The 23,322-nt window shown below is 59.4% G+C and overlaps 1 protein-coding gene and 1 pseudogene across 7 annotated transcripts in view; one reads left to right on the top strand and one right to left on the bottom strand.

Annotated features, from left to right (window-relative positions):
• Nucleotides 1–1,693: 1,693 nt before the first annotated feature.
• LOC117093434 lies at nt 1,694–4,515 on the top strand (annotated as a pseudogene). Its single transcript, XR_004441140.1, has 2 exons — nt 1,694–2,980; nt 3,484–4,515. The product of XR_004441140.1 is annotated as an uncharacterized LOC117093434 (transcript).
• PRKCZ (protein kinase C zeta) overlaps nt 3,594–23,322 on the bottom strand; it is a 142,352-nt gene continuing 122,623 nt past the window's right edge. For all 6 annotated transcript variants that reach the window (XM_033228672.1, XM_033228676.1, XM_033228675.1 and 3 more), the window contains 8 exons: nt 19,333–19,419; nt 17,057–17,192; nt 16,859–16,946; nt 14,936–15,055; nt 14,137–14,216; nt 13,662–13,751; nt 4,286–4,401; nt 3,594–4,064 (listed from right to left, as the gene is read on the bottom strand). In XM_033228672.1, the coding sequence (XP_033084563.1) occupies nt 3,977–4,064; nt 4,286–4,401; nt 13,662–13,751; nt 14,137–14,216; nt 14,936–15,055; nt 16,859–16,946; nt 17,057–17,192; nt 19,333–19,419 (805 nt within the window). In that variant the 3' untranslated portion in view covers nt 3,594–3,976. The remainder of the gene's footprint in view (nt 4,065–4,285; nt 4,402–13,661; nt 13,752–14,136; nt 14,217–14,935; nt 15,056–16,858; nt 16,947–17,056; nt 17,193–19,332; nt 19,420–23,322) is intronic.

The raw sequence follows: 23,322 nt of genomic DNA on the forward strand, positions 1-23,322 counted from the left end.
CTCGGCCTCCCAAAGTGCTGGGATTACAGGCACGAGCCACCGCGCCCCACCATCGGTCGTGTTTTAATTCCCCAAAATGAACTTGCAGCTGCAGCTCGTTATGAAAAAGGAAGGCTCCTGCCACCACGTGCTGTGGGCTGTGGGCCTGGAACTCCTCAATCCCTAGGTTGAAATTCTCACCACAAGGGCGAGGCCTGTGCCAGGCCGAGGTCGGGCCAGCACCTCTCGATGGGATTAGTGCCCACTAATGGAGACCCCGGGGAGTTCCCTTGCTCCTTCCACCGTGTGGGACACAGGCCAGGAGAGGGCCCTCCTCTGGAGTCCAGGCGTCTGGTTGAAGCCCCGGGTCTGCGGTCATTCGTTAGGGCTGCGGGAGCAGAGACTCCCTCTGGGGCTCCAGGCCCTCATCACCCCCCAGGGGCTTTTAGGCGGCTTCTCCTGAAACAGGGAGTTTCTGAGGAAGGACAGCAGCGGTGGCATCTGCTTCACCCAGAGCTGTCAGCCACTGTCTGTGTGGCTCACGGTGGGAGTGGAGCATGGGGAGCAGCGTCTTCCGGGAGCTTCCTGTCCACTGCTGTTCAGCCCCCAGGTTCTGGGGAGCCGCGCTCTGCGGACTCAGCCCTGACCCGTCTGTGGTGGCCGAGGGAACAGACCTGGGGTCAGACGTGCTGTGAAAACCCAAGATGAACACGCAGAGGTCTGTCTTTTCCTTCCAATGGTGGCTACAGATAGGCTGGGAAAAACATGGAGCCATAAATGCAGATCACTAAGGGAAGGAAAATGCTACACTCCGTGATTCCAACCCTAGAATGTCCTGGAAAAGGCAACCCCGTGAGGACCTAAGACATCAGAGGGTGCAGGGGCCAGGAAGGCACAGCGGAGCCCAGGAGGTCTCCGGGGCGGGACTTCCCTGCGTGGCCCCACCGTGGTGAATCCAGTCACGCGCCTGTCCACACCCACGGGACTGACAGTGCCTCGGGCGAGCTCGGCGGGAACTGGGTGTGGGGTGATGACAAGGGCAGGCCCAGCAGCTGTCAGCAGCGTGCCCTGTGGTGGGCAGGGCATGGGGACTCTGTGCTGCACCTTCTGCTCATTTTGCTAGGAGCCTAAAACGGCCCTGACACGGGCCTACTTAAGAAAATGGCTTCATGCCGGGCTCGGTGGCTCACGCCTGTAATCCCAGAACTTTGGAAGGCCGAAGCAGGCGGATCACCTGAGGTCAGGAGTTCGAGACCAGCCTGGCCAACATGGTGAAACTAAAAATACAGAAATTAGCCGGGTGTGGGGCAGACGCCTGTAATCCCAGCTACTGCAGAGGCTGAGGCAGGAGAATCGCTTACATCTGGGAGCTGGAGGTTGCAGTGAGCTGAGATCTTGCGACTGCACTCCAGCCTGGGCGAGAGTCTGTCTCAAAGAAAAAAAGAAAGAAAAGAAAATGGCTTGAAAAACCTTTGCTTCTTGGAAACACTTTTTTTTTTTTTTTTTTTTTTTGAGACGGAGTCTCGCTCTCTAGCCAGGCTGGAGTGCAGTGGCCGGATCTCAGCTCACTGCAAGCTCCGCCTCCCGGGTTTATGCCATTCTCCTGCCTCAGCCTCCTGAGTCGCTGGGACTACAGGCGCCGGCACCTCGCCCGGCTAGTTTTTTGTATTTTTAGTAGAGACGGGGTTTCACCGTGTTAGCCAGGATGGTCTCGATCTCCTGACTTCGTGATCCACCCGCCTCGGCCTCCCAAAGTGCTGGGATCACAGGCACGAGCCACCGCGCCCGGCCAAAAACACCTACTTTTAATGATAATAATAATGTAAGCATTTTCATTAAAGTCTTTAATGGATGTATGAGACTTTGAATGACCCTGGCCGTCGAGGGTGTCATCCATGGGAGAGCCGGTCAGCCACGGGCTCCATGGGCAGCTGCCCCGCACCGCGCCCACACAGGCCCACCGTGCAGCCCCCAAGTCACCAGAGTTCAGGAACCACTTCCAAAAGACACACGGTTGTGACCGGAGCCATTGGCAAATATCAGGATTTTTCAAAGCACACTTCAATACATCCTTCACTTTAATTTATAAAACAAATGACGGAATAGAAAAGTCTCCCCTGTGATGAGCACAGCGTTACTCACATTGTGTACAAGAACAGCCACACTGGTAACCGGCACGCTGTTGGCAACACGGCAGTATTTAGGTCAGTGCCTTCAATATTTAACAAATCAAGGAGGCTCATGGAAAGCAGTTTGCTTGTTAACCACTTCCAGGATACACTGGGGGTCTCCCACTCAAGGTGGGGTCCCAGCAGCCCGCTCCCCCGGCAGGTGTGTCTTCAGCGGCTACAGGCTGGGCCCCGCTACCTGGACATCCCCACGCTGGTCTGGGACACCTGTGTGAGACCCAGGTCGGCTCCTGGACTCTGCCCTGGGGTTTCTAACGTTCCGTCTTTGGAGGAGAGTCTCACCGGCTAAGGCTGGGAGTGCGGCTGGAACCCATCTCCACGTTCCACCCGGAGGCCTGAGCTGGGGCAGGGGCGGGGTGTGCCCAGCGCTGTTCTTGTCCCAGCACCTGGGGCTCGGGTGTGAATCCACCACGTCGTGCTCGGCGCCAGGCATGGAGCGGCGCCCTGAGAAACCTGAGTGTGGGGTGGGCCACGCTCACCTGGTGGGTATGACCTTGAGGCGAGGCAAGGCGTGGCGCGAACCTCCTAACTTGAGGTTTTCTGTATCTCCTCCCGAAGCCACTAGCCACACGGTGGGGTGGAGCGGCCCCTGAGTCATGGAGGCCTGGGGTCTCTGCGCCTGGCCAAGAGGGCTGCGTGGCAATTTCCACACCTCCACACCTGTGCACCAGGCCCCACTCGGAGGCACGAGGCGGTGCGACCCCCTCTCCCAGAGAGCTCAGAAGACGGCTCCGCCACACCTGACCCCTGGCAGCCGGCAGACCTGCCTCTAGAAAGCCTGGGCTCTGGGCAGCTGTCCCTTCACCGGAGGGGTGGGAGGACGGAGAGCGCAGGCGTGTTCCCGGGAGCAGGAGGGAGCAGAAGGTCCGCGCTGCTGGGAGGAGTGTGCCTGTGTTTCTGCATGTCTGTAGGGTCATCATTTTGAACTTTAAGGCTGGGGTCCGTCACACATACATCGGTTAGTTTTCCCTAACTCTCAGTACTGTGTGACAGTAAGAATATTTTCCAAAAATCAAACGCGTCGCACGAGGGATCGTGCAGGCACTGCTTAGTGTGGTCAGAAATGGATTTGTGCAGATTTAGTTTTCCATTTTCTTTTTTTCTTTTTTGGTCTACTGTGCTTTGGTGAGCCACATTTTAGAATCTCTATGATCCTATTTCCCCCATCGGTCCAGTGAGCCGGCTGACCCAGCCGCCACCTGCTTAAGGTGTCACCTTGCTGGGCACACGCTCTGCAGGAAAAACCACAGAACTTACCAGGGTTTAGGAAACGGTGCGAGTTTGTACACTTCTTGATTGCGGTGTGTCCCCACAGGCACTTAAACTCCCGCCCCCACCTGTGTCCTGCTGGCTCCTAACCTGCCCCCCTCCGTGTGGCTGCGTCGGAGACGTGGGGCAGGCGCCACTCACGGAAAAAAGGCAGCAGAGGGGCTTCCACATCATCGGAACTTTTATTCCTCAGGACGCTACACGCTCCCTTTCCTGGCGGGGCAGGTCAGTGCATCGAGTTCTGTTTCCGTGGAAAATGTGCACCTTGGAAACTGCATGACAGCCCCTCAGCAGGGTCCCCGCGGCCCACCGCGACACAGGCTCGGCAGCAAGTTCCTCCAGCACGAAGCTGGCCTGCCCGGGCCCAGGTGTGAGGGACTGTTCTGCTCCCAGCAGCGCCTGCCGACGCTTCCCTCCGCGGTCTCGGCGCAAGCGTCTGTCCCTGGCCGCCCTCGGAGCCGTGCCCAGCCTGGCATGCATATGCGGTGGTTAAGGGTACAGTTAAAGGGTCAATCGCGTCCACGACAGACGCGGCGGCCTCACACCGACTCCTCGGTGGACAGCAGTAACGGGTTGATGTACTCGAAGCCTTCGAACTCCGACTGGTCGATCCTCTTTATGGCATCCCTGTGGGCAAAGGCGGCAGGGGCGGGGCATGGCCTTGTGTTCATTCCCTCCGGGGAGGCGAGTCACCCTCGCAGAAGAATCCTCCCCCAATGCCCACCGGAGAGATGACGCCAGGCGGGCGGGACTCAAGGGCAGGCCGGGTCACCAGCCGCCCAAGGTGCCGGCCTGCCATGGGGCTGCCCGAGGGGTCCTCTGGGGTCCCCGCACCCAGTGGGACTTACTCATCGTCTGGGGTCAGCTGCACGGGCTCGCTGGTGAACTGTGTGTCAAAGTTGTCCAGACCATAGTCGTCCGTGATCTGTGGCTGGAATGGAGGGAGCGCCTGCTTCTTCTCCAGCTTGGAAAAACAAGGCAAGAAAGGTCAGCTCCGCGCGGGCATCATCCCTATCGACTGAGTGTCGCTCGAATCACAGAATGAAACAGGAAGAAACGCAGCATTTCAATCTGCCGAGTGTCTGAATGCCAAGTGTTTCTTCTTACAACACAACATCTAGAAAATACCCAAATTCAGAAACGTTGTCGAGCTGAGAGGAACGCCGGAAGTGTGGGCCACGCTGGCCACATGTGGGATGGAGCGGGACCCCCAGCCACCCTTGCGAGGCCGCCCCATTCCTGGGGGTCCTTGTTGAGGGGGCACCAACGCTAACGTCCTGGGGGTCCTTGTTGAGGGGGCACCAACGCTAACGGGCTGAACAAGCCGTCTCATGGCGTCTTGGAACCTGACCATAAAGGCGCAGGACGTGGCCACAGCACCCTGCCTGCACTGGTACCGCACGATCCATCTGTCAGGAGCCTCCTGCCGGCCCATTCTGCCTATCCAGGCATCGACTTCAGAATCTCAGGTGCTGCTTGGCAGGAAAATGCCCAGCAGGTGGGCCTGGGCCTCGGCTCAAGGCTCACTTCTGGCCGCTGCGTATTGGCCCTTGGTGATGCACCTGTGCCAGGGAGGGCAGAACGCTGGTGCCTGGCACAGGTGCCACAACACACACAGGTGAGGACAATGAAAGCCCTTCAGTTCCCCTGACTCATGGCCACTTGTCCCAGTGACACAGCTATGCTCTCCCACCCACCCACAATAGGGTCTGAATGTGCCCCCCAGATTCACGCTGAGAAACTCATTCCCCAGAGCAACAGTGTAGGAGGTGGGGCCTGATGGGAGCCCCGCTCTCACAGACAGATTCCTGGAGCTGTCAAGACAGCTTGGGCGTGGATTCCTCTCTGCTTTTTGCCATGAAGGCATGTGGCCTTCCTCCCCTCTCCCCTCTCTCCTCCGGGGAATGCGGTGTTTGGGCACCGTCTTGGAAGCAGAGATCTGGCCTCACCAGACACCAAGCCTGCTGGCACCAAGACCCTGGACTCCCAGCCTCCACAGCTGGGAACGACCTCTGCTCCCTGGAAATAACCCAGGCTCAGGTATTCTGTTACAGCAGCACCAAGACAGACATTCACCCTCTGCCTCCCTCCCTGTCTAACCCTCTCCCTCCCTTGCTATCCCACTCACTCATTCACTCGCTCACTCTCTAGCCCACTCTTCTTTTTTTCTTTTTGAGATGGAGCCTCACTCTGTTGCCCAGGCTGGAGAGCAGTGGTGCAATCTCGGCTCATTGCAACCTTCGACTCCCTGGTTCAAGCTACTCTCCTGCCTTAGCCTCCTGAGTAGCTGGGACTATAGGCGCCCACCACCACGCTCGGCTAATTTTGTTGTTTTTTTTTGAGACGGAGTCTCACTCTGTCTCCCAGGCTGAAGTGCAGTGGCATAATCTCAGCTCACTGCAGCTCCACCTCCCAGGTTCACGCCATTCTCCCGCCTCAGCGTTCTGAGTAGCTGGGACTACAGGTGCCCGCCACCACGCCTGGCTAATTTTGTTTTTTTATTTTTAGTAGAGACGGGGTTTCACCGTGTTAGCCAGGATGGTCTTGATCTCCTGACCTCGTGATCCGCCCGCCTTGGCCTCCCAAAGTGCTGGGATTACAGGCGTGAGCCACTGCGCCCGGCCTCTCTAGCCCACTCATTCACTCACTCACTCATACACTGGCTCACTCACTCTCTAACCACTTTCTCTCTCTCTCCTTCCCTTCCCTTGCTGGTTCTCTAGCCCATCCTCCCACACTCATTCACTGCCCACCCCCCCGCCAGGTGTGTGCTCCTGTGCAAGACTTGAGATCCAGCTGTCAGCAATAGGCACCGTTTGACCCCAGCCTTGTGGAGCCACCATTCACCAGGCTTGAGGGGAGGACGTAACGTCGCTCTGCTCCCTTTAGTGCCAGCCAGGATGGGGCTGGGTGGGTGCGGCTGGTGAAAAGAATGCAGCCCCCCAGTTGCTCTCCGAGCCCCCAGCCCCTGCAGACCAAGCAGAACAGCCCAGCTCACAGGCGGATCACAGGGCACTCAGCAGCCGCCTTCCCTCCGGAAGAGCCAAGAAGGATCCCAAGACCAGAAATGCCCCCAGCGCGGCTATGCCTATCCCTGGTGCCCCGCCTGCTGGGGGGCAGCACCCCAGAGGTACTCTGACCATGCTGGCACCACCGGGATCCCCATCCTCAAGACCCTCCAGTCATTCAAGCTAGAATTGGCGGGTTTCTGCCTGCATAGGCATCGGCTACCGAATCTCAGGTGCTACTTGGCAGGAATATGCACAGCAGGAGGGACCGGGCCTCGGCTCCAGGCTCCCAGGCGCACCCCCCACTCTCCACTGTGGGGTCCAGGGTGGTCAAGAACAGCCACAACAACAAAAGCCAAACTGGGAGCAGAATCATGGAAAAAACCCTCACAGGCTTTTGAGAACTTACAAAGAAGTGCTCACATACATTCTACTAATGTGGCAGCTACTAGGACTCCACAAAATAGACAAACTTCCACGTCAGGCTGGACACATGTCAGGGCTGTGGCTGTCTCAAAGTGGGGCCACCGGCAGCATCCACGGCCAGGCCACTGGGTGGAGACGGTGCTGGGGAGGAGCCGGAGGGACCAGGGCTGTCCCCTTAGTCAGAGTGGGTCACCTGTGGTGTGTGCACAGCAGGGTTGTGGGGACACAGGATGGCCCCTTCATCAGTTACCCCCATTCTTTGTATGAAACACTTCCTGATAAAATGTGGAAAACGGGGTCTTTTTCCACCCGAGTCCTGGGCTGCTTTGTAAACAAGTGGCAGGGCGGGAACAGAGCAGGACCCAGCTGGAGCTGGCCCAGCATCCTCCAGCCCCTGGCCCAGCCCGTTCTCTGCTCCAAGGGCTCGAAGTTGCCTCGGTTTCCCTGACAGCATCCCCAGGGGCCAGCGTTGCCTCCTCTTCTTGCTCAAAAGCCTTCAGTGCCCATCTCTGCAGCTGGAATGCGGGCTCCGGGTGCGGGCCCATGGTGGCCTGATGCCTTTTCCCACCGCTGCTCCCTGCACCCAGCCCATGCATGGACACCCTGGCCTCTCAGAGCAGTGCATTTGAGTGCACACTGGCCCCAGGTCAGACACTGTGGCAGTAACAGGTGCTGCCCCTGTGGCTGCAACCACAGTGACCTGAGATACAACAGGGGGCCTGCTCTGTGTCAGTGGGGCTGGGGGCCCAAGGGCTCCAGTTCTGAAGGAACATCTGAGAACAGCCTGAGGGAGCTGAGGGCTGGAGCCTGGGGAGGGCACAGCCATGCAAAGGCCCTGTAGTGGGCGCATGCCTTGTGTGCTGGGGGCCACAGAGGGGCCCCATGAGGCCTGAGTGAAGGGGCTGAGGAGGAAGACACTTTTGGACACAGGAGGACACTGCTCTCCACAGGGCCAGGCAGGATGCTGGTGGCCTGGTGGAGGTGGCAGGGGTGGGGCGGGGAGCAGCAGCAGGGCTAGGGGGCTGGGCTAGGGCCTGCGTGGCAGAGCATGGTCAGGCACAGGATGGATGGGCCCTGCATGTGCTGGGCAGGGCCTGGAGGCGTCCTCAGGGACAGCACGCCAGGGTCTGCTTTGGCCATACTAGCCAGCCACACAGAAACATCCCGGAGCCAGTTCTTGGCAATGATGGGGGGAGGTCCTTGAGACCACCCGGCACCGTTGGGGTGATGACTGGTGAGCACCTGGGCTGCCACCGGATGCAGGGCCGGGCCCAGGAGGCAGTGCCCTGGGGGCAGCGTGGGACTCCCAGGCTCCTGGTACACAAATCACAGGAAATGCCCAGAGAGCCCCGGGGTGGAGGCAAGCAGTGGTCATCCGAGCATCCGAGTCATCCGTGCGTCCACGTCATCCGTGCGTCCACGTCACCCGAGCGTCCACGTCACCCGTGCGTCCACGTCACCCGTGCGTCCGCGTCACCCGAGCGTCCACGTCACCCGAGCGTCCACGTCACCCGAGCGTCCGCGTCATCCGTGCGTCCGCGTCACCCGAGCGTCCGCGTCACCCGAGCGTCCGCGTCACCCGTGCGTCCGCGTCACCCGAGCGTCCGCGTCATCCGAGCGTCCGCGTCATCCGTGCGTCCACGTCATCCGTGCGTCCGCGTCATCTGTGCGTCCGAGTCATCCCTGCATCCATGTTGTCTGTGGATCCGAGTTGTTCGTGCGTCCACGTCATCCGTGCGTCCACGTCATCCGTGCGTCCACGTCTAGGCGTCCACGTCGTCCGTGCGTCCACGTCGTCCGTGCGTCCACGTCTAGGTGTCCACGTCGTCCGTGCGTCCACGTCTAGGTGCCCACGTCGTCCGTGCGTCCATGCGTCCGAGTTGTCTGTGTGTCTGCAGCTGGTCCCCATGCATTTTCATAAGCACACAGGTCAGCCTTAAAGCCCCACCAAGTTTCCACCACTCAAGGCTCCAGCTGGAGGCCCACGCCTGCCCTGCGCCACGCAGCATGGGGTGGACAGAGGGGTTCATGGGTGGCCAGGCCAGGGCACTGCTGCCTTCTACACACTCCAGGCTTGAGAGTTTTACAGCCACACAGGTTGGCCCTGGGTCGTGGGGCCGGCACCAACCCAGCTGTGAGGCCTGTCCCTCTCCATGAGGTCACAGCTGTGATCCCCACTTCTGACGGCCTCCACTGCCCCACATCTCCCTCAACTGCCTCCCGCCCATTCCCACCCCCTGCCCAGACACAGGCCATCTCTCTGTGGCCTCTTGTCACCTGCCCTCTTCTGCATCTTTCCGTTTTCCCCTCCCCTGCCGCCGGCTCCTTGCGCAGCATGTGACGTGGCCGCGTTCCTCCCGCCGAGCTCCTAGGAACGTGCCTGTCGCGCGTGGGAAAGTCCTGAGGCTCCCACGACACGAAGCATTAGAGTCCTTGCTCCTCCCGGGAGCCTCCCACCGGCAGCCCTGGGCCCACGTCATGGACCTGATGGGGGTGGGAGGGGCAAAGTGCTCCTGGCCCTGAGGCAGAATCTCCCCAGCAACGTGGGCAGCAAATGACTCTCAAGAGAAAAGGCTGTCACCACGTGAACGTTTCCATCCGGGGAGATGAGTTAACGCAGCACCGCCCGGCCGTGGGGGACGCATGGGGCTGGGCAGCAGGTGGTGGCTCAGCTGTTAACCCGCCACCCCTGTTCACATCAGTGGGGAGCTGGGACCACGCTGGGAAATCCATCACTTCAAATCCCAGACTCCTGATACAAGCACACATCACGTGATCCACAAATACTTGGGCTTTGTGATGCGCTAAGTACCAGGGGTCCTGCAGGGATGGGGACCCTCTTAGAGTGGCAGCCCCAGTCAGCAGGCCAGGACGTGCTGTCCGGGCCCAGTTCCTTCAGAATGAGCCTGTCTGTCACTCAAAGCTCACCTGGGACAGGCCCAGCAACTTCCCCACGGCCTTTGCTCCCACAGCCGAACTGGAGGACTCAGGATATAGGAGCCTGAGGATGCGCCTGGACTGGTGGAGGGTGGCGTCTGGACACAACCCATGGGCGCTCCCGCCAAGATGAGCGCCACCTCCCGGTGCAGGGGCAAGGAAGGTGGATCTGCCCTGCTGGCAGGGCCCTTGGCACCCCGCCTCTCTTCTCCAGGGCAGCGTGCAGAGAGGCTGGGCTCCAGGAGGAAAGCAGGGTTGGGGACCTGGTGCTGGGCCCCAGAGCCACACCCTAGTGGCAGCAACTGCCCGAGCGGTGCTGGTTCAGCTGGGGGCAGGCCAGGAGGGGCTGGGGCGGCTCTGGGGTGACTGTGACCCCGTTCCAGCTCTACCCTCGGACCCTCGGGGGGCGGGCACTGTGTCCTCTCACCATCCACCCTGCTGCTCCCACCGCCTTCCCTGCAGTCCGTGACAGAGACCCTGAGTCCACAGGTGGGGCCCGGGGCCTCACGCGCGCCCCACTCCCACACGGAGCTGACACCCACCGAGGACTGTTCTCAAGCTTTGCCCACTACAGCCTGTGGAACTAAGTCCAGCACAGCACCTGGGGGCCCCCAAAGGGACCAGAAAGCAGCCGCTGCAGGAACAGGTGGCCCCCCTTGAAAGGCGAGACCGAGACCAGCGGACCTGCAGCTGCGCCCTGAGCACCTGCCCAAGAGAAACGAACACAGAAGCGGGTTCACAGGTGTTCACAGCAGCGCGATTCACAATGGCCAGAAAGTAGAGGCCACCCTATGTCCACTGAGGATGGATGCAGCGGTGCGGTCTCCATGCAGTGGACGCAGTGAGTGGGGTTCAGCGCAGGAAGGAGGCAGCGCCACGTGCTACTGCGTGGGTGCACCTTGTGGAGACGATGCTGAGGGGAGAGGGCAGGCACGAAAGGCCGCGGCATGCCCAAGTCCATTTCCATGACATGTCCAGACCAGGCAGAGCCACAGAGCCTGGCGGGGCAGCCACTGCAGGGCGTGGGGAGAGGCTGGAGTGGGTTCACGTCTTCTCTGGGTACAGGGTGATGAAAGTGATTGCAGTGATGTCGTATAACTCTGGGCCTGCTCAAAACCACTGAGGTGTGGACGTTGGGTGAATGGGGGGAGCACCTTCCTTCTGCTGAGGTCACGTGGTGCACTGCATGGAGGTGGTGGTGACCCCATACCAACCCTGCTGAGGCCAGCTAAAGCAATCTGACCCGAACAGCCACACCTCTTCCTAAAAGCCCCAAGAGCTGATGGGTGGCAAGGAAATGGCAGAAGCAGAGCCAGCGGTCGGTGGCAGAAGCAGAGCTGGCAGTCGGTGGCAAGCCCTTCACGGGCCTCTCAGGCTGTGATGGAAGTCACAACGCAGCCCGCAGCAGCCAGGAAGAAGTAAGTGATGGGAAGCTGCTCAGGTGGGCAGTCACAGGGGTGATTCTGCAGTGGTGGGACCCAGGTGGGAAGCCAGGGCCGCTGACTGCCTTCCAAGAGACAGCCCACAGCACATGTGTGCTGAGGTCACCTGGCGTGCTCACTGCAGGGATGCAGACCTCTCCCAGCAGGAGGCCAAGGGTGGCCTCGTGGTCCCCTTGAGTTCTGGCTGGGGCAGGGTTGGACTCACACTCAGATTAGACAATGCTCCGAAGAGAAGGAGCCCCACACTCTGCAGGCAGTCATCTGTTCTCATCCGACCACTCCCGGTAACGCAAGAGTGGTTGAGAGACAAGATCAGGGGCCCGGCTGGCATCGAGGCTGCAGCCAGCATTGGGCTCTCCTGCGGTGCTGGTGGGCCCAAGGTGGGCGTGGAAGAGAGAGGGTGGGAAAGGCACAGTGGAGACTCAGCTGAGACGGGCGAGGGGAGGTGGCTGGGAGCGGGGATGTTGGCTCCTTGTGATTCTACTAAGCGCCTGCCGCGGGCTCAGCTGGGCGGCATGTGGACCTGAGTGTGTGTGTGGATCAGAGGGGTTCTGTGGGCCGGAGATGGGGATGCCACCACTAACACCAGCTAGGCCAGGTGTGCCTGAGGTAGACGGGGGAACGCCACCACTAATGTTGCTAAGCCAGGGGTGCCTGGACCAGAGAAAAGGGGACGCCACCGCTAGCCTCCTCCTGGGCCTGAGGACGACAGTCAGAACCAAAGGCAGATCTCTGCTCCCTTATGCTCCCAGAGGCATACACTTAAATGAAGAATTTGTGAAGCTGATTCCGTAGCAGGTGCCTATACTCAGAACATTTGTAAGTGTGTGCATCTGACAACCCCACGACAGAGGATGGCCCTGTCCTAGTTTGGCGGCAGCCCAGCTGGGCTCTGGAAGGGCTGCGTGCGGGTACGTTCCGACCACCTGACTCCACCTTCCCCCACGCTCCCACACATGCACAGGCGAAGCAAGTCCTTCGACTAGAAAGTGACTTGTTGGGTGGACAAGGGCCCCCACTGACCACGGGGGCCGGGGAGTGACCCCCCGCGCTGGCCAAGGCTGCCTGGAAAAGTCGGGTGGGTCCCACTGCCTCAGAGCTGGGCTTTCTCCTGGTTCAGTTCGGCTTCCTCCGAAATGCACTTAATGAGCTCTCCAATCTGCTTTTCTTCCTCAAGAGTATATTTGAAAGGTTTTATTTCCGCAGCTCTGCAACCATTTACACAGCTGGAAACAAATGTCACAGACGGTCCTCAGCTTCAGACGGGGTCACCTCCCAATAAACCCTCCATGGGCTGGAAACATCCTGGGTGGACAGTGCGCTTCCCACAGCACCCACGACCAAGCGGCGCAGCCTCGCCTGCCTTAACCTGCCAGACACTCACGCCAGCCCACCGTCTGGCAAAACCCCCTGTACGCTGAGCCCTCGGGGCGTCCGGCCCCCTCCTGATCACGTGGCCCGCAGGGGCTGCAGTCACTGCCCCTCATCACAGGAGAGTACTGACCTCACATGGCCAGCTGGGGAACGGTCAGAACTCAAAGCAAAGTTTTTACCAAATGCGCCCTGCTCACACGCCACCGAAATCAGATTCCTAAATCGAGCCAGCGTGCGTCGGGCCCTGCCCACAGACTCACTCTCCTTCAATACCCGGCGCTAAAGCTGAAGCCGTGAACGCTGCCGCTGCTGGTCCTGTCCAGTAACTGCTGATAAAACCAGCCACAAAACCAAAGCAAACGCCCTGCTCTAGGACGGCTCCCACTATCAGATCCCTGTGGAACCAACAGCCAATGTGCTCACAGGCCAGGACACACGTGCCACTAGCTCCCGGCCACATCGAGCCAGCATAGTCGGAGGGTGTCAGGAAGCGCCATGGGCCGAGCTCGTCCGGCCCCTCACTCTCCTGGCTCCGGAGGACGAAATGTGTCTCCCCATCCCTCCTTGGGGCCCTGGGGGGTGGCCCCCCATTCCCAGCTGACCCTTCTGGGAGACAGGAGCCTTGGCTCCACACAGGCGGGGCCGTGCCAAGGACCAGCTCAGCCCAGTGGTGCACGAGCTCACACAGCCCACCCGGCCCGCGCAGCCCCGGCTCTGTCCACCACGGGTTGGGGGGTTGGAGGGGTGGGGTGGGGCTGGGGGAGTTGGAGTGGGGTTGGGGTGGATATTGGGTTGGGGTGTGGGTTGAGGTTGGGGTTGAAGTTGGGCTGGGGGTTGGGTTGGTGGAGGGGTGGGGGTGGATGGATTTGGGGTTGGGGTGGATATTGGGGTTGAGGTGGGGGCTGGGGTGGGGGTGTTGGGTTTGGGGTGGGGGCTGGTGGATATTGGGTTGGGGTTCGGATGGGGTGGGGTGGGGGTTGCGTGGATTTGGGGTTGGGATGGCGATGGGGGTGTAAATGGGCTTTGTGATGCTTTACCAAGTCCCAGTCTATGCTGCGGAAGAACGCGTGGGACTTGATGTCTGAAAATCCAGTCTGTGGCCGGCAGCCGAGCCTCTCTTTGGGGTCCTGGAGGTTAGAGTTCAAACAAGGACAAGTCAGCCCCATCCCGGAAGCCCCAGGACCCGCCCTCCTTGGTGGCCGCTCCTAGCGCTGACGAGCCCTCCGCCGATGCTCTGACCCAGTGGGCAGAAATCAGATGTTTCCTTTACTGAAAGCTCCTTCCCCCACGTTAGGCTTCGTTCCGTTTTCCTTGGGCATACGTTCCCATTTTGTTAGGTGTGAGTAACAACGGACGACTCACAGAACAGAGCCCAAATACTGAAGCGGAGAATCAGCCCACACACCCGATACATAGCAGCCGACATGAAAAAATGGCCAACAGCCGTGACTGGCCCTCTGCCCACCAACACCGAGGCCACGAACGAGTGTGTCAGCATGGCCAGAAACGTACCTTATTTAAAAATCCTTTTAAAACGTGGGAGGCTTTGACGGACAGGAACCGGGGGATCCGGATGGGCTTCTCCAGGATCACTGCAAGGGGGAGCCTGGTGAGCACTTCCCCGGCGTGTGTGCGCTTTGCCCAGCGCTGCCCAGACTCCTATTCTGAGCAGGAGCTTTGGGAGCTCAGACTTGGGGCCCTGGAGCCCCCTCCCTTCCTACAGCCCAGCAATATCTATAACCCGAAGTCCCGCCGGGTCCTCCCTGGGCCTCCCGGTTACATGCGCTGGCATGTGTCGTGGGAACAGGCGTGAACCAGCGGCTTCCCCTCCTCAGCCCCAGATTGCAGCTGCATGGGTGCCTCTGCACGCTGACAACCAGAGGGCACAGCGGAGACAGCCACATTCCTGGACCCCCACATCCCCGCGGCACTGAATTCCAGACCAGAAGCAGGTCCCGGGGCCTCCAGGTGGGAAGGAGCCCATGATGGTGGCTGTGGGTTTTGGGGGCGAGGGCTGTGCGTTCAGCTCTGTACAGCTGGGGCTCCAGGATGTGCTGCTGGCCAGGGCAGGAGGGAGCTGGCGCTGAATCGGGACAGGTTCTCTTTCCTGCTGACTCACAGGTGGGGTCACCCCACCCTACGGCCCGGGGAGTGGCGTGTGGGACAGGGTCCGGCCAGGAGGAATGGTTCCTGGTATGCTTTGCGTGGCACTGCTGCTCCTGGCCCCCACAGGACCCCTCCACCTGCACCTTTGGAAAGGAAGGAAGACGGTCGCGCAGGTGAGGGGATGCACGCGCAGCGGGGCACGCACCTTGGAAAAGGTAGTCCTCTGTGTTCATGTCCGGGTTGTCGGTGATGATGTCGAATGGGGAGCGCCCGGCCATCATCTCAAACATGAGGACGCCCAGTGCCCACCAGTCCACGCTGAACCCTGGGGGAGGGCACACGGCCGTCACCCAGTGGGGCCACGTGGGCCGGCAGCAGGGCGAACCCGGCTGGGGTTGGTTTTCATGCCCAGTTGACACGAGTGTGAGCCAAGGTCGAGTGGGCGGCACACAGGCCTCTGTGGCTTCCACTTCTCAGACAGAACCAGCACCTCCGCCTGGCAGCTCGGCCTCCCTGCCACCGTCCCTGCCACTATGGAGGTCTCCCGGGCTGTCTCTGGGCTGTCAGTCCTGCCAGGGCACCTGTGACCACAGAGGCACGAGGCACTGGTGGAACCTGTGGATGACCCTCCTCTCTCGTTTCTGGTTTTACAGAACTAAGCTTGAAGAAGCCCTTTCGCTGCAATAACGAGACTCTCCCGGCTTTTCTTCCAGTCATTTTGTTTTTTAAAAACGTTCAAGTAGCCAACCTGATGGGAACGTGCTCCAGCGAACGAGCGGTAGGAGGCCTTGAGCAGTTCTGCCCGAGGACGGCAGCTGCCCCTGGGTCCCCAGAAGTCCCCCTGCTCCCTGCTGAGGTGAGACGCTGCTGCTGTCCCACCCAGAATCCCCATCCCGAGCTGGGTTCTAGAATGGATTCCAGTCCTCCAATCTGCTGTCTGTCCTTCTCTGGCTACAGAGACTTCCATCGCAGCAGCGGGGAGCCCAGTTATCCCAGGGGTGAGTGACCTGCCCACCCTTCCTGCCCCACCCCCATGCTGATGGCAAAAAAAAATGTGTAAAAATGTCGGAAGGCACACTCATGTATGCCTCATCGAAAACACCAGGATGAGACTGGGCGCGGTGGCTCACGCCTGTAATCCCAACACTTTGAGAGGCTGAGGCGGGTGGATCATGAGGTCAGGAGATCGAGACCATCCTGGCTAACACAGTGAAACCCTGTCTCTACTAAAAATACAAAAAATTAGCCAGGGGTGGTGGCACCTGTAGTCCCAGCTACTCGGGAGGCTGAGCAGGAGAATGGCGTGAACCCAGGAGGTGGAGCTTGCAGTGAGCCGAGACCACACCACTGCACTCCAGCCTGGGCAACTGAGCGAGACTCTGTCTCAAAAAAAAAAAAACCAAACACCAGGATGCAAAAGTGGATGGGGTGTGTACAAACACAGTATGCGTGTGCACACAACACACACAGATGCCCCATACATGAACACTCAGCACAACACACCAGCACACACGCACACAGGGCTGCACACGCATGCCCACCATGTCCATGTTGCACGCCCAGAGAGAGGAGAGGAGCAGAAACACTCCAGTGTGCGTGGCGCCCTCAGCCGCAGGGGCTGCGGGGTCCTCTCCACACGCTCCTGCACCCCCTGGTGCTCCCAGACACCTGCTTCTCCCCAGCCACGTGGGCAGCACGGGGCTCCTGCACCCCCTGGTGCTCCCAGACACCTGCTTCTCCCCAGCCACGTGGGCAGCACGGGGCTCCTGCACCCCCTGGTGCTCCCAGACACCTGCTTCTCCCCAGCCACGTGGGCAGCACGGGGACTCAGGTGCCGCACCCTGTCCCACCCCCGCTTTCTGTGTCTTTCCCCTCCCTGTGTCCTCGGGGCTCCTTGGCAGGAGGAATCCTGTGCGGTGCCCTCCCCAAGGGGCTGCTCAAGTGGACACGGGAGGTTTTCAAGAATTCAAATAAGGGGCTGAGACCAGATGATGACATCCGGCTGCGAAAGAGTGTGTGGCTTTTGGGTGGAAGACGGTCAACGAAACCTCTCCCCAGCTGCTGGGTGAGGCGCGAGGCCGTCTCTGGCCCCGTGTGCTCCGAGAGGGGACAGGGCCGCGGCACTCACCGTACTCCTCTCCCCGCAGGATCTCGGGGGCGATGTAATTCGGGGTTCCACAGAAAGTGCTCGTTGTGTCGCCAGGGCCCAGGCCTTCCTGTGGGGGCACAGTTACCGCAAGAGGGTTCTTGTAGACACCACCCCGCAGGACAGGCGCCCTGAGAAGCACACGCGGGATGGGCGGGGGAGGCGGCCCGAGGCACACACCTTGCACATGCCGTAGTCCGTGAGCTTGATGTGCCCGTCTGCGTCCAGGAGGACGTTGTCCAGCTTCAGGTCCCGGTAGATGATCCCCCTCTCGTGTAGGAAGTTGAGGGCGATGCAGATCTCGGCCGCGTAGAACCTGGGGATGGGGATGCTATCATGGGGATGGTGCCTGTGCCGGAGGCTGCACCAACGGCTCCAGCCTGGGGGCCGCACACTCCCATTTGCCTCACCACGGGCCAGGCGTCCTCTCAACGACCAGGCCCAGGATTTGAAAGTTCAGTGCACAGGGCCAGGGAGGGAAATGCCAATGAAAGCTCCAGGACGCCGCCCCAGGCGCCTTAGGATGGCCTGCTGTCAAAGACACAGAGAACGATGTGGCAGCCTCCACACAGGGAGGAGCATCAAGTAACACGACGGCTTCCACGCGGGTAAGACCGGAGCCCTGGCACGTTGTGGTAGGAGTGCACAACAGCACTGCTGCTGCGGAAGACAGTCTGGCAGGTCCTCGAAAATTAAACACAGGGCCAGGCTGGGCGGCTCACGCCTGTAATCCCAGCAGTTTGGGAGGCCAAGGCGGGCGAATCACCTCCTGAGGTCAGGAATTCAAGACCAGCCTGGACAACATGGCGAAACTCCGTCTCTACTAAACATACAAAAAAATTAGCTGGGTGTGATGGCGCACACCTGTAGTCCCAGCTACTCTGGGGGCTGAGGTAGGAGAATCACTTGAATCTGGGAGGCAGAAGTTGCAGTGAGCTGAGATCACATCACTGCACTCCAGCCTGGGTGACAGAGCGAGACTCCATCAAAAAAAAAAAAAGAAATATGGAATTCCTTTGTGGTTAGCAGTTCAGTTTCTGGGCCTATACCCCAAAGAACCGGAAGCAGGGGTGTTCAAGAGATTACTTTACACCCGTGTTCACAGCAGCACCGTTCACCATGGCCAACATGCGGACGCCACCCAAGTGCACCCCAAGGGATGGACGGAGAAGCAAAGTGTGGCCCCTCCATCCAGTGGGCATTATCCAGCCTGAAAAAGGAAGGCAATCCTGAGACAGGCCACTGCACGGATGAACCCTGAGGACTCCAGGACACCAAAGGACCAACACTGTGATTCCACTCCGAAGAGGTCCCTAGAGTCCTCGAATCAGAGGGACAGAAAGTGGGACACGCCCATCTGGGGCGAGGATGTGGGGCTGGGGCGGGGACAGGAAGGGAGTGTCCGACAGACCGAGCTTCAGCAGGGAAGAGGGGCGTGCCCTGGAGACGGGGCCCGGCGGTGGCTGCATGGCACGGGGTGCCTTCAATGCCACTGAACTCCATGCCCCAAAACGCTACCTTTTATGTGTGTGCATCTTGCCACAGTTTTTAACAAGAGCGCTGTGGGAAGTGAGGCCACTGTTCTAGATTTATTACCTACTGTCCTATTGCCAGAAAGAATCTACGGTGACTCACAAAACTGCATGGAACCTTCTTAAGGAAGGAAGTGAGGAAAAGGAGAAACTACAGGAGACAGGAAAGGTCCAGGGAAATAAGCCCCCCGACAGTCCTGGAGGCCCCATGGCTGCTGGGGGAGGCCCAAAAATACAGAGACGAAAGGGAGGGGCAGGAAGGAGTCTCTCAGCTCACTCTAGAAAGAGACCATTCTCGTTCTGCTCCTAACGCTGAGTGAACGCTGGCCACGCTGTGCCACTAACAGGGTGAAGAGCAGAAGCACGTCAGAGCCACCATGAAGATAGCACCGTCCCAGGCAGCGCCGTCCGTCCCAGGCAGCGCCGTCCCAGGCAGCGCCGTCCCAGGCCTCACTTCTCTCAGACCAGGCTCAGACCAGGCACCTGCTGCTTCAGGGGTGGGGCCCAGGGGACTGGTTCTGAGGCACCATAACTCAGGGGACCTCCCGAAAGTTATGATTCTGGAGCAACTATGGAATGCGTCCCACTGTGGGGGACGTCACACTGCGGGGGTCGTGGTGCCCTCTGCCATCCTCCCCGGACCTCCCTCCCTTGAGTGCCCGGCTGACTCCTGGAGAACGTCCCCGGCCCCCGTCGTGCACACCCGGCCCCTCCGCACCACTGCGCGTACCCACCCGGCTCCCCCACCCCCGCACGTACCCACCCGGCTCACCCCCCATGCTCACCCCACCCACGCCCCGCCACGCTCACCCACACGCACCCCCCCACACCGCACCCACCTGGGCCCCCCTGCTCCACACGCACCCACCCCTCCCCACTCCCCCGCCACGGGCACCCACCCAGCCCCCTCAGCGCGCACACCACCTGGCGTGCTCCTCGGGGAGCTTCCTCTGCCTCTGCATGTGGAACATCAGGTCCCCGCCGTTGACGTACTCGATGACCAGGAACAGCCTGCAGGGAGAGAGGCGTTGGAGGCTGCAGTCACCTTGGCAGACGGCGGCCTCCTTAGACAGAAGCCCCACAGAAGCAGCCTTCGTGGGTCTGAGCCCTCTCAGAGGTTCAGTCTTGCAGAGGCCTGGGGCACTGGGGGCTGGGGAGAGCAAAGAGCAGCCGGATCACCCTGGCAGCAGAGAGGGGCTGGTGGGGATGGGCTGCAGGGCGGCTTGTGAAGTGGGCAGGTGAGGGAGTCACGCAGAGGCCTCGCCGGCCTTTGCTCTTGGCCACCGTGTGTGGACTTGGGAAGTGTGGGTGGGCCCCGGAATGACGGAGGTGGCTTGTCACCAGGTGGGAGCGGAGGTGGCTTGGACCAGGGCAGGGGGCTGGGGCAGGATCTGCCGGGGGCTGGAGCGAGGCGGTTTCTTGCATGGGGACAGCACTGCAGGCCCCGGGCGGGGCGGCCTTAAGGCCTGGTTTCATCACTGTGAGGCTGAGGAGTCCGCCAGCCCTCCAAGGGGACAAGCTGGGGTCAGGGTGAGGCCAGGCGGGAAGTGGCCTCCTGGTTTCGCAGACGTGATCGTATGATTTTAAAAGACCTGCGGACGTCATCAGGACCACACAGGCCCTTCCTGTCGCAGGGACTGGGCCACGTGGTTTCTCTTCCTAATAAGGTCTTTCCTACATTTCATGAGACTCAATTTTCAAAATTAAGTTCCCACACAATGTACCAGAAATACCCTGTGGCGGGCACCTTGCGGGTTTTTAGGTCAGTGGCTCCTCTGGCACCTGAATTGTTTATTTCCTTCGGACCAGTGGCTGCTCCTGGCTGCCCCTCGTGGAGCAGGGAGTGGACGAGGGATGTGTGCGGCGAATCTGCCCGTTTCCCTCGATCCCACGCAAGCTCCCACACCACCGCCACCGTTACACCTCCAGGCACCTGTCCCTGCTCCTGCCCTCCGCGAGCTCCCAGAATTCAGCCACCAGAGAGGACAGGGGCAAGTTTACACAGGGCAGGTGAACTGGCTGCAAATCATCTGCAAAGTTTCTGATTGGAAACAAACTCCTAAAAATCAAAACAGCCCTGGACCCTGAGTGCGGAGCTGGAGAGACGTCCACCTGGCCAGTCCGTCCACCTGGCCAGTCCAGCATCCGGAAGAACAAGCCGTGCCTTTGGGGAGCAGCTGGAGAAAGGAGCAGCTGGGAAAGGGAGTGGCTGGGGAAGGCTCCTTCCCTGGCTTTTGTTGTCTCCCCTGCCTCCAATGGATGTGCCTGGAAATTCTCTGGTAACCTGGCCCTTGCCCTTGGGGACTCGCCGGTCCACTGCTGCCTGTTTTGTAAGTAAAGTCTTATTGGAACGAGGCCATGCTTCCGTCTACTATCTATGGCTGCTTTCAGGCCACCGTGGCAGAGGGAGTTGCTAACAGAGACCCTGTGGCCCGCAAAGCGAAAAATGTCTACTCTTGGGCCTTTCAAGAAAAAGTTTGCCAATCCCCGGTATAACCAAAATGGCAATGACAGAAAGAGCAGCTTTGAGGGTGCCCTCGGTGTGCAGGAGCATCCTCAGTGCATCCGTGGAGGGACTCGTTCAGTAGTGTCAACCTCACGGGAAGGAAGCTGCATGAAGGCCGCCAACCCCTGGAGCCCACGCATGACCTAAGAGTTGGTCAGAAAGCTTTTTTCTTTTGTTGTTGTTGTTTAAAATCATAAATTTTATATTATAAAAAAGGTAAAGAAGAAAAATAAAAGTTTTAATTTTACCTTCAAAAAAAGTTTTACATTGGATAAAAAGAATTACTTTTTTTTAAAATTATACTTTAAGAAAGTGCAAATACACATGCCATGGTGGTTTGCTGCACCCCATCAACCCATCCTCTACATTAGGTATTTCTCCTCATGCTCTCCCTCCCCAGCTCCCCACTCCCCGACAGGTCCTGGTGTGTGATGTTCCCCTCCCGGTGTCCATGTGTTCTCATTGTTCAACTCCCACTTACGAGTGAGAACCAGGTGATGTTTGGTTTTTTGTTCCTGTGTTAGTTTGCTGAGAATGATGGTTTCCAGCTTCACCCATGTCCCTGCAGGGGACATGAACCCATCCTTTTTTATGGCTGCACAGTATTCCATGTGTCACGTTTTCTTCATCCAGTCTATCATTGATGGGCATCTGGGTTGGTTCCACGTCTTTGCTATTGTGGACAGCGCTCATCGGCTTTTTTCATGATTTTATCATCTACATGTGTAACACCCATCACCATGACTATGTTGCATCCAAAAACCTTGGTTAGGATCCTTCGAATGATATCAGATCTAACATATGAGCAAGCATGGCCAAGGTGCACATGGTCATATACAGTTGGTCCGCAGCTATACCAGGAGGCAGCCTCGGCGTGCACCACGATTAGGGGTTCCTTCCTTCTGGTGAGGCTGTCGTACACCTGCATGCCTGTCTCCGGCCTGTGGGCTGCAGCCAGGCCCACCCGTGCGCCCCACTTGCCGCCCGGCCTGCAGGCCAGTGCCACCCAGATGGCCTGAGGCCCAGCGCGGCCTGGAGCAGCGGGGCGCCCAGGCCTCGGCCGTAAGTCCTCAGCATGTCAGCGGCCAGTGCCTACGACTGGGCAGAGACAGGAGCCACCGGTCAGAAAGCTTTAAGAAAGGATTTATTCAAAACCCTTAGAGTGCTCGGGTGCGGTGTCTCACGCCTGTAATCCCAGCATTCTGGGAGGCCAAGGTGAGCAGACCACCTGAGGTTAGGAATTCGAGATCATCCTGGCCAACATGGTGAAACCCCGGTCTCTACTAAAGATACAAAAATTCCCCAGGGCTGGTGGTGTGCACCTGTAATCCCACCTACTCGGGAGGCTGAGGGCTGGAGAATCTCCTGAACACAGGAGGTGGAGGCTGCAGTGAGCTGAGATTGCACCACTGCACTCTAGCCTGGGCAAAAGAGCAAGACTCCATCTCAAAGAATAGAATAAAAATACAAAAACCACAAAAACCCTTAGGGTGACTTCACTGCACATTTTTTGCCACCAGGTGCTAGTCCCTTCCGCCCGTCCCCTGCAAGAGGAGCCACGTCCACCCTCACAGTGCTGCTGCAGTGTGCCTGGGAAGGGCCTCCATGGCCTCTGTGGGTTCATCCTAACTTTAAGCTATCACGGCCCATGGGACAGGGACAAAGCCAGCGCCTTTTCCAGAGAAAATAAAGAAATACGTGAATTCTAGAGAAAAGCATCAGTACAATGCCTCAGGAGGCTGAGATAATTTGGGGGACGTTTCAACACTCAGAGAGGTAGAGGTGGAGGCCGCTTCCTCTCCCTCTCCAGAGAAAAGCCCATCGTGGGAACTGCGCTGAAAGCCATTTCTCTCTGCCCGAGGCCTAGGACCCAGGCAGCTTGCTGAGAAAGGAATTTATTTAATTTACAACTGCTCAAGCGGCAATGATGGTGGGTTTTTTTGTCTACAGAAAAACCTGAAGGCTACTTTTGACATTTCTTCAGAGCAAAAATCCACCAGGACAATCTGGTGTCAATTCACTCTGAAGGCGACTCGGCGTGATGCAAGCTGACACGGCTGCTGACAAAGCACCTGGGACCACAGCTGAGCGAGCTCCGGGCCCACGCCTCTCCTCACGCTGGCGGTGTGCACCTGTAATCCACGTAGGCACCGTCCTGCGTACAGGCCCTCAGGCAGGGGCGCAAGGCCAGGCCACGGGGCGTGTGTGGCTTCACCCATTAGCCCCTCGGTAACACGCACAGTCCTGACCCCAAGGGACACTGGGAAGTACGGCCTGGTGGGGGCTCAGGCTGCCCCTCCGTGTACCAGTAGCCACACTCGCCATGTCATGGCCTGATCTGGGCTGGGGATGCCCCTCCCTGTCCTGGCAGCCACGCTCCTCCCATGTTTGCAAGGGAAGAGGAGCAA

This window comes from Trachypithecus francoisi, unplaced genomic scaffold (genome assembly GCF_009764315.1).
Source record: "Trachypithecus francoisi isolate TF-2019V2 unplaced genomic scaffold, Tfra_2.0 Lachesis_group12, whole genome shotgun sequence".
In the NCBI taxonomy this organism is placed as follows: Eukaryota; Metazoa; Chordata; class Mammalia; order Primates; family Cercopithecidae; genus Trachypithecus; species Trachypithecus francoisi.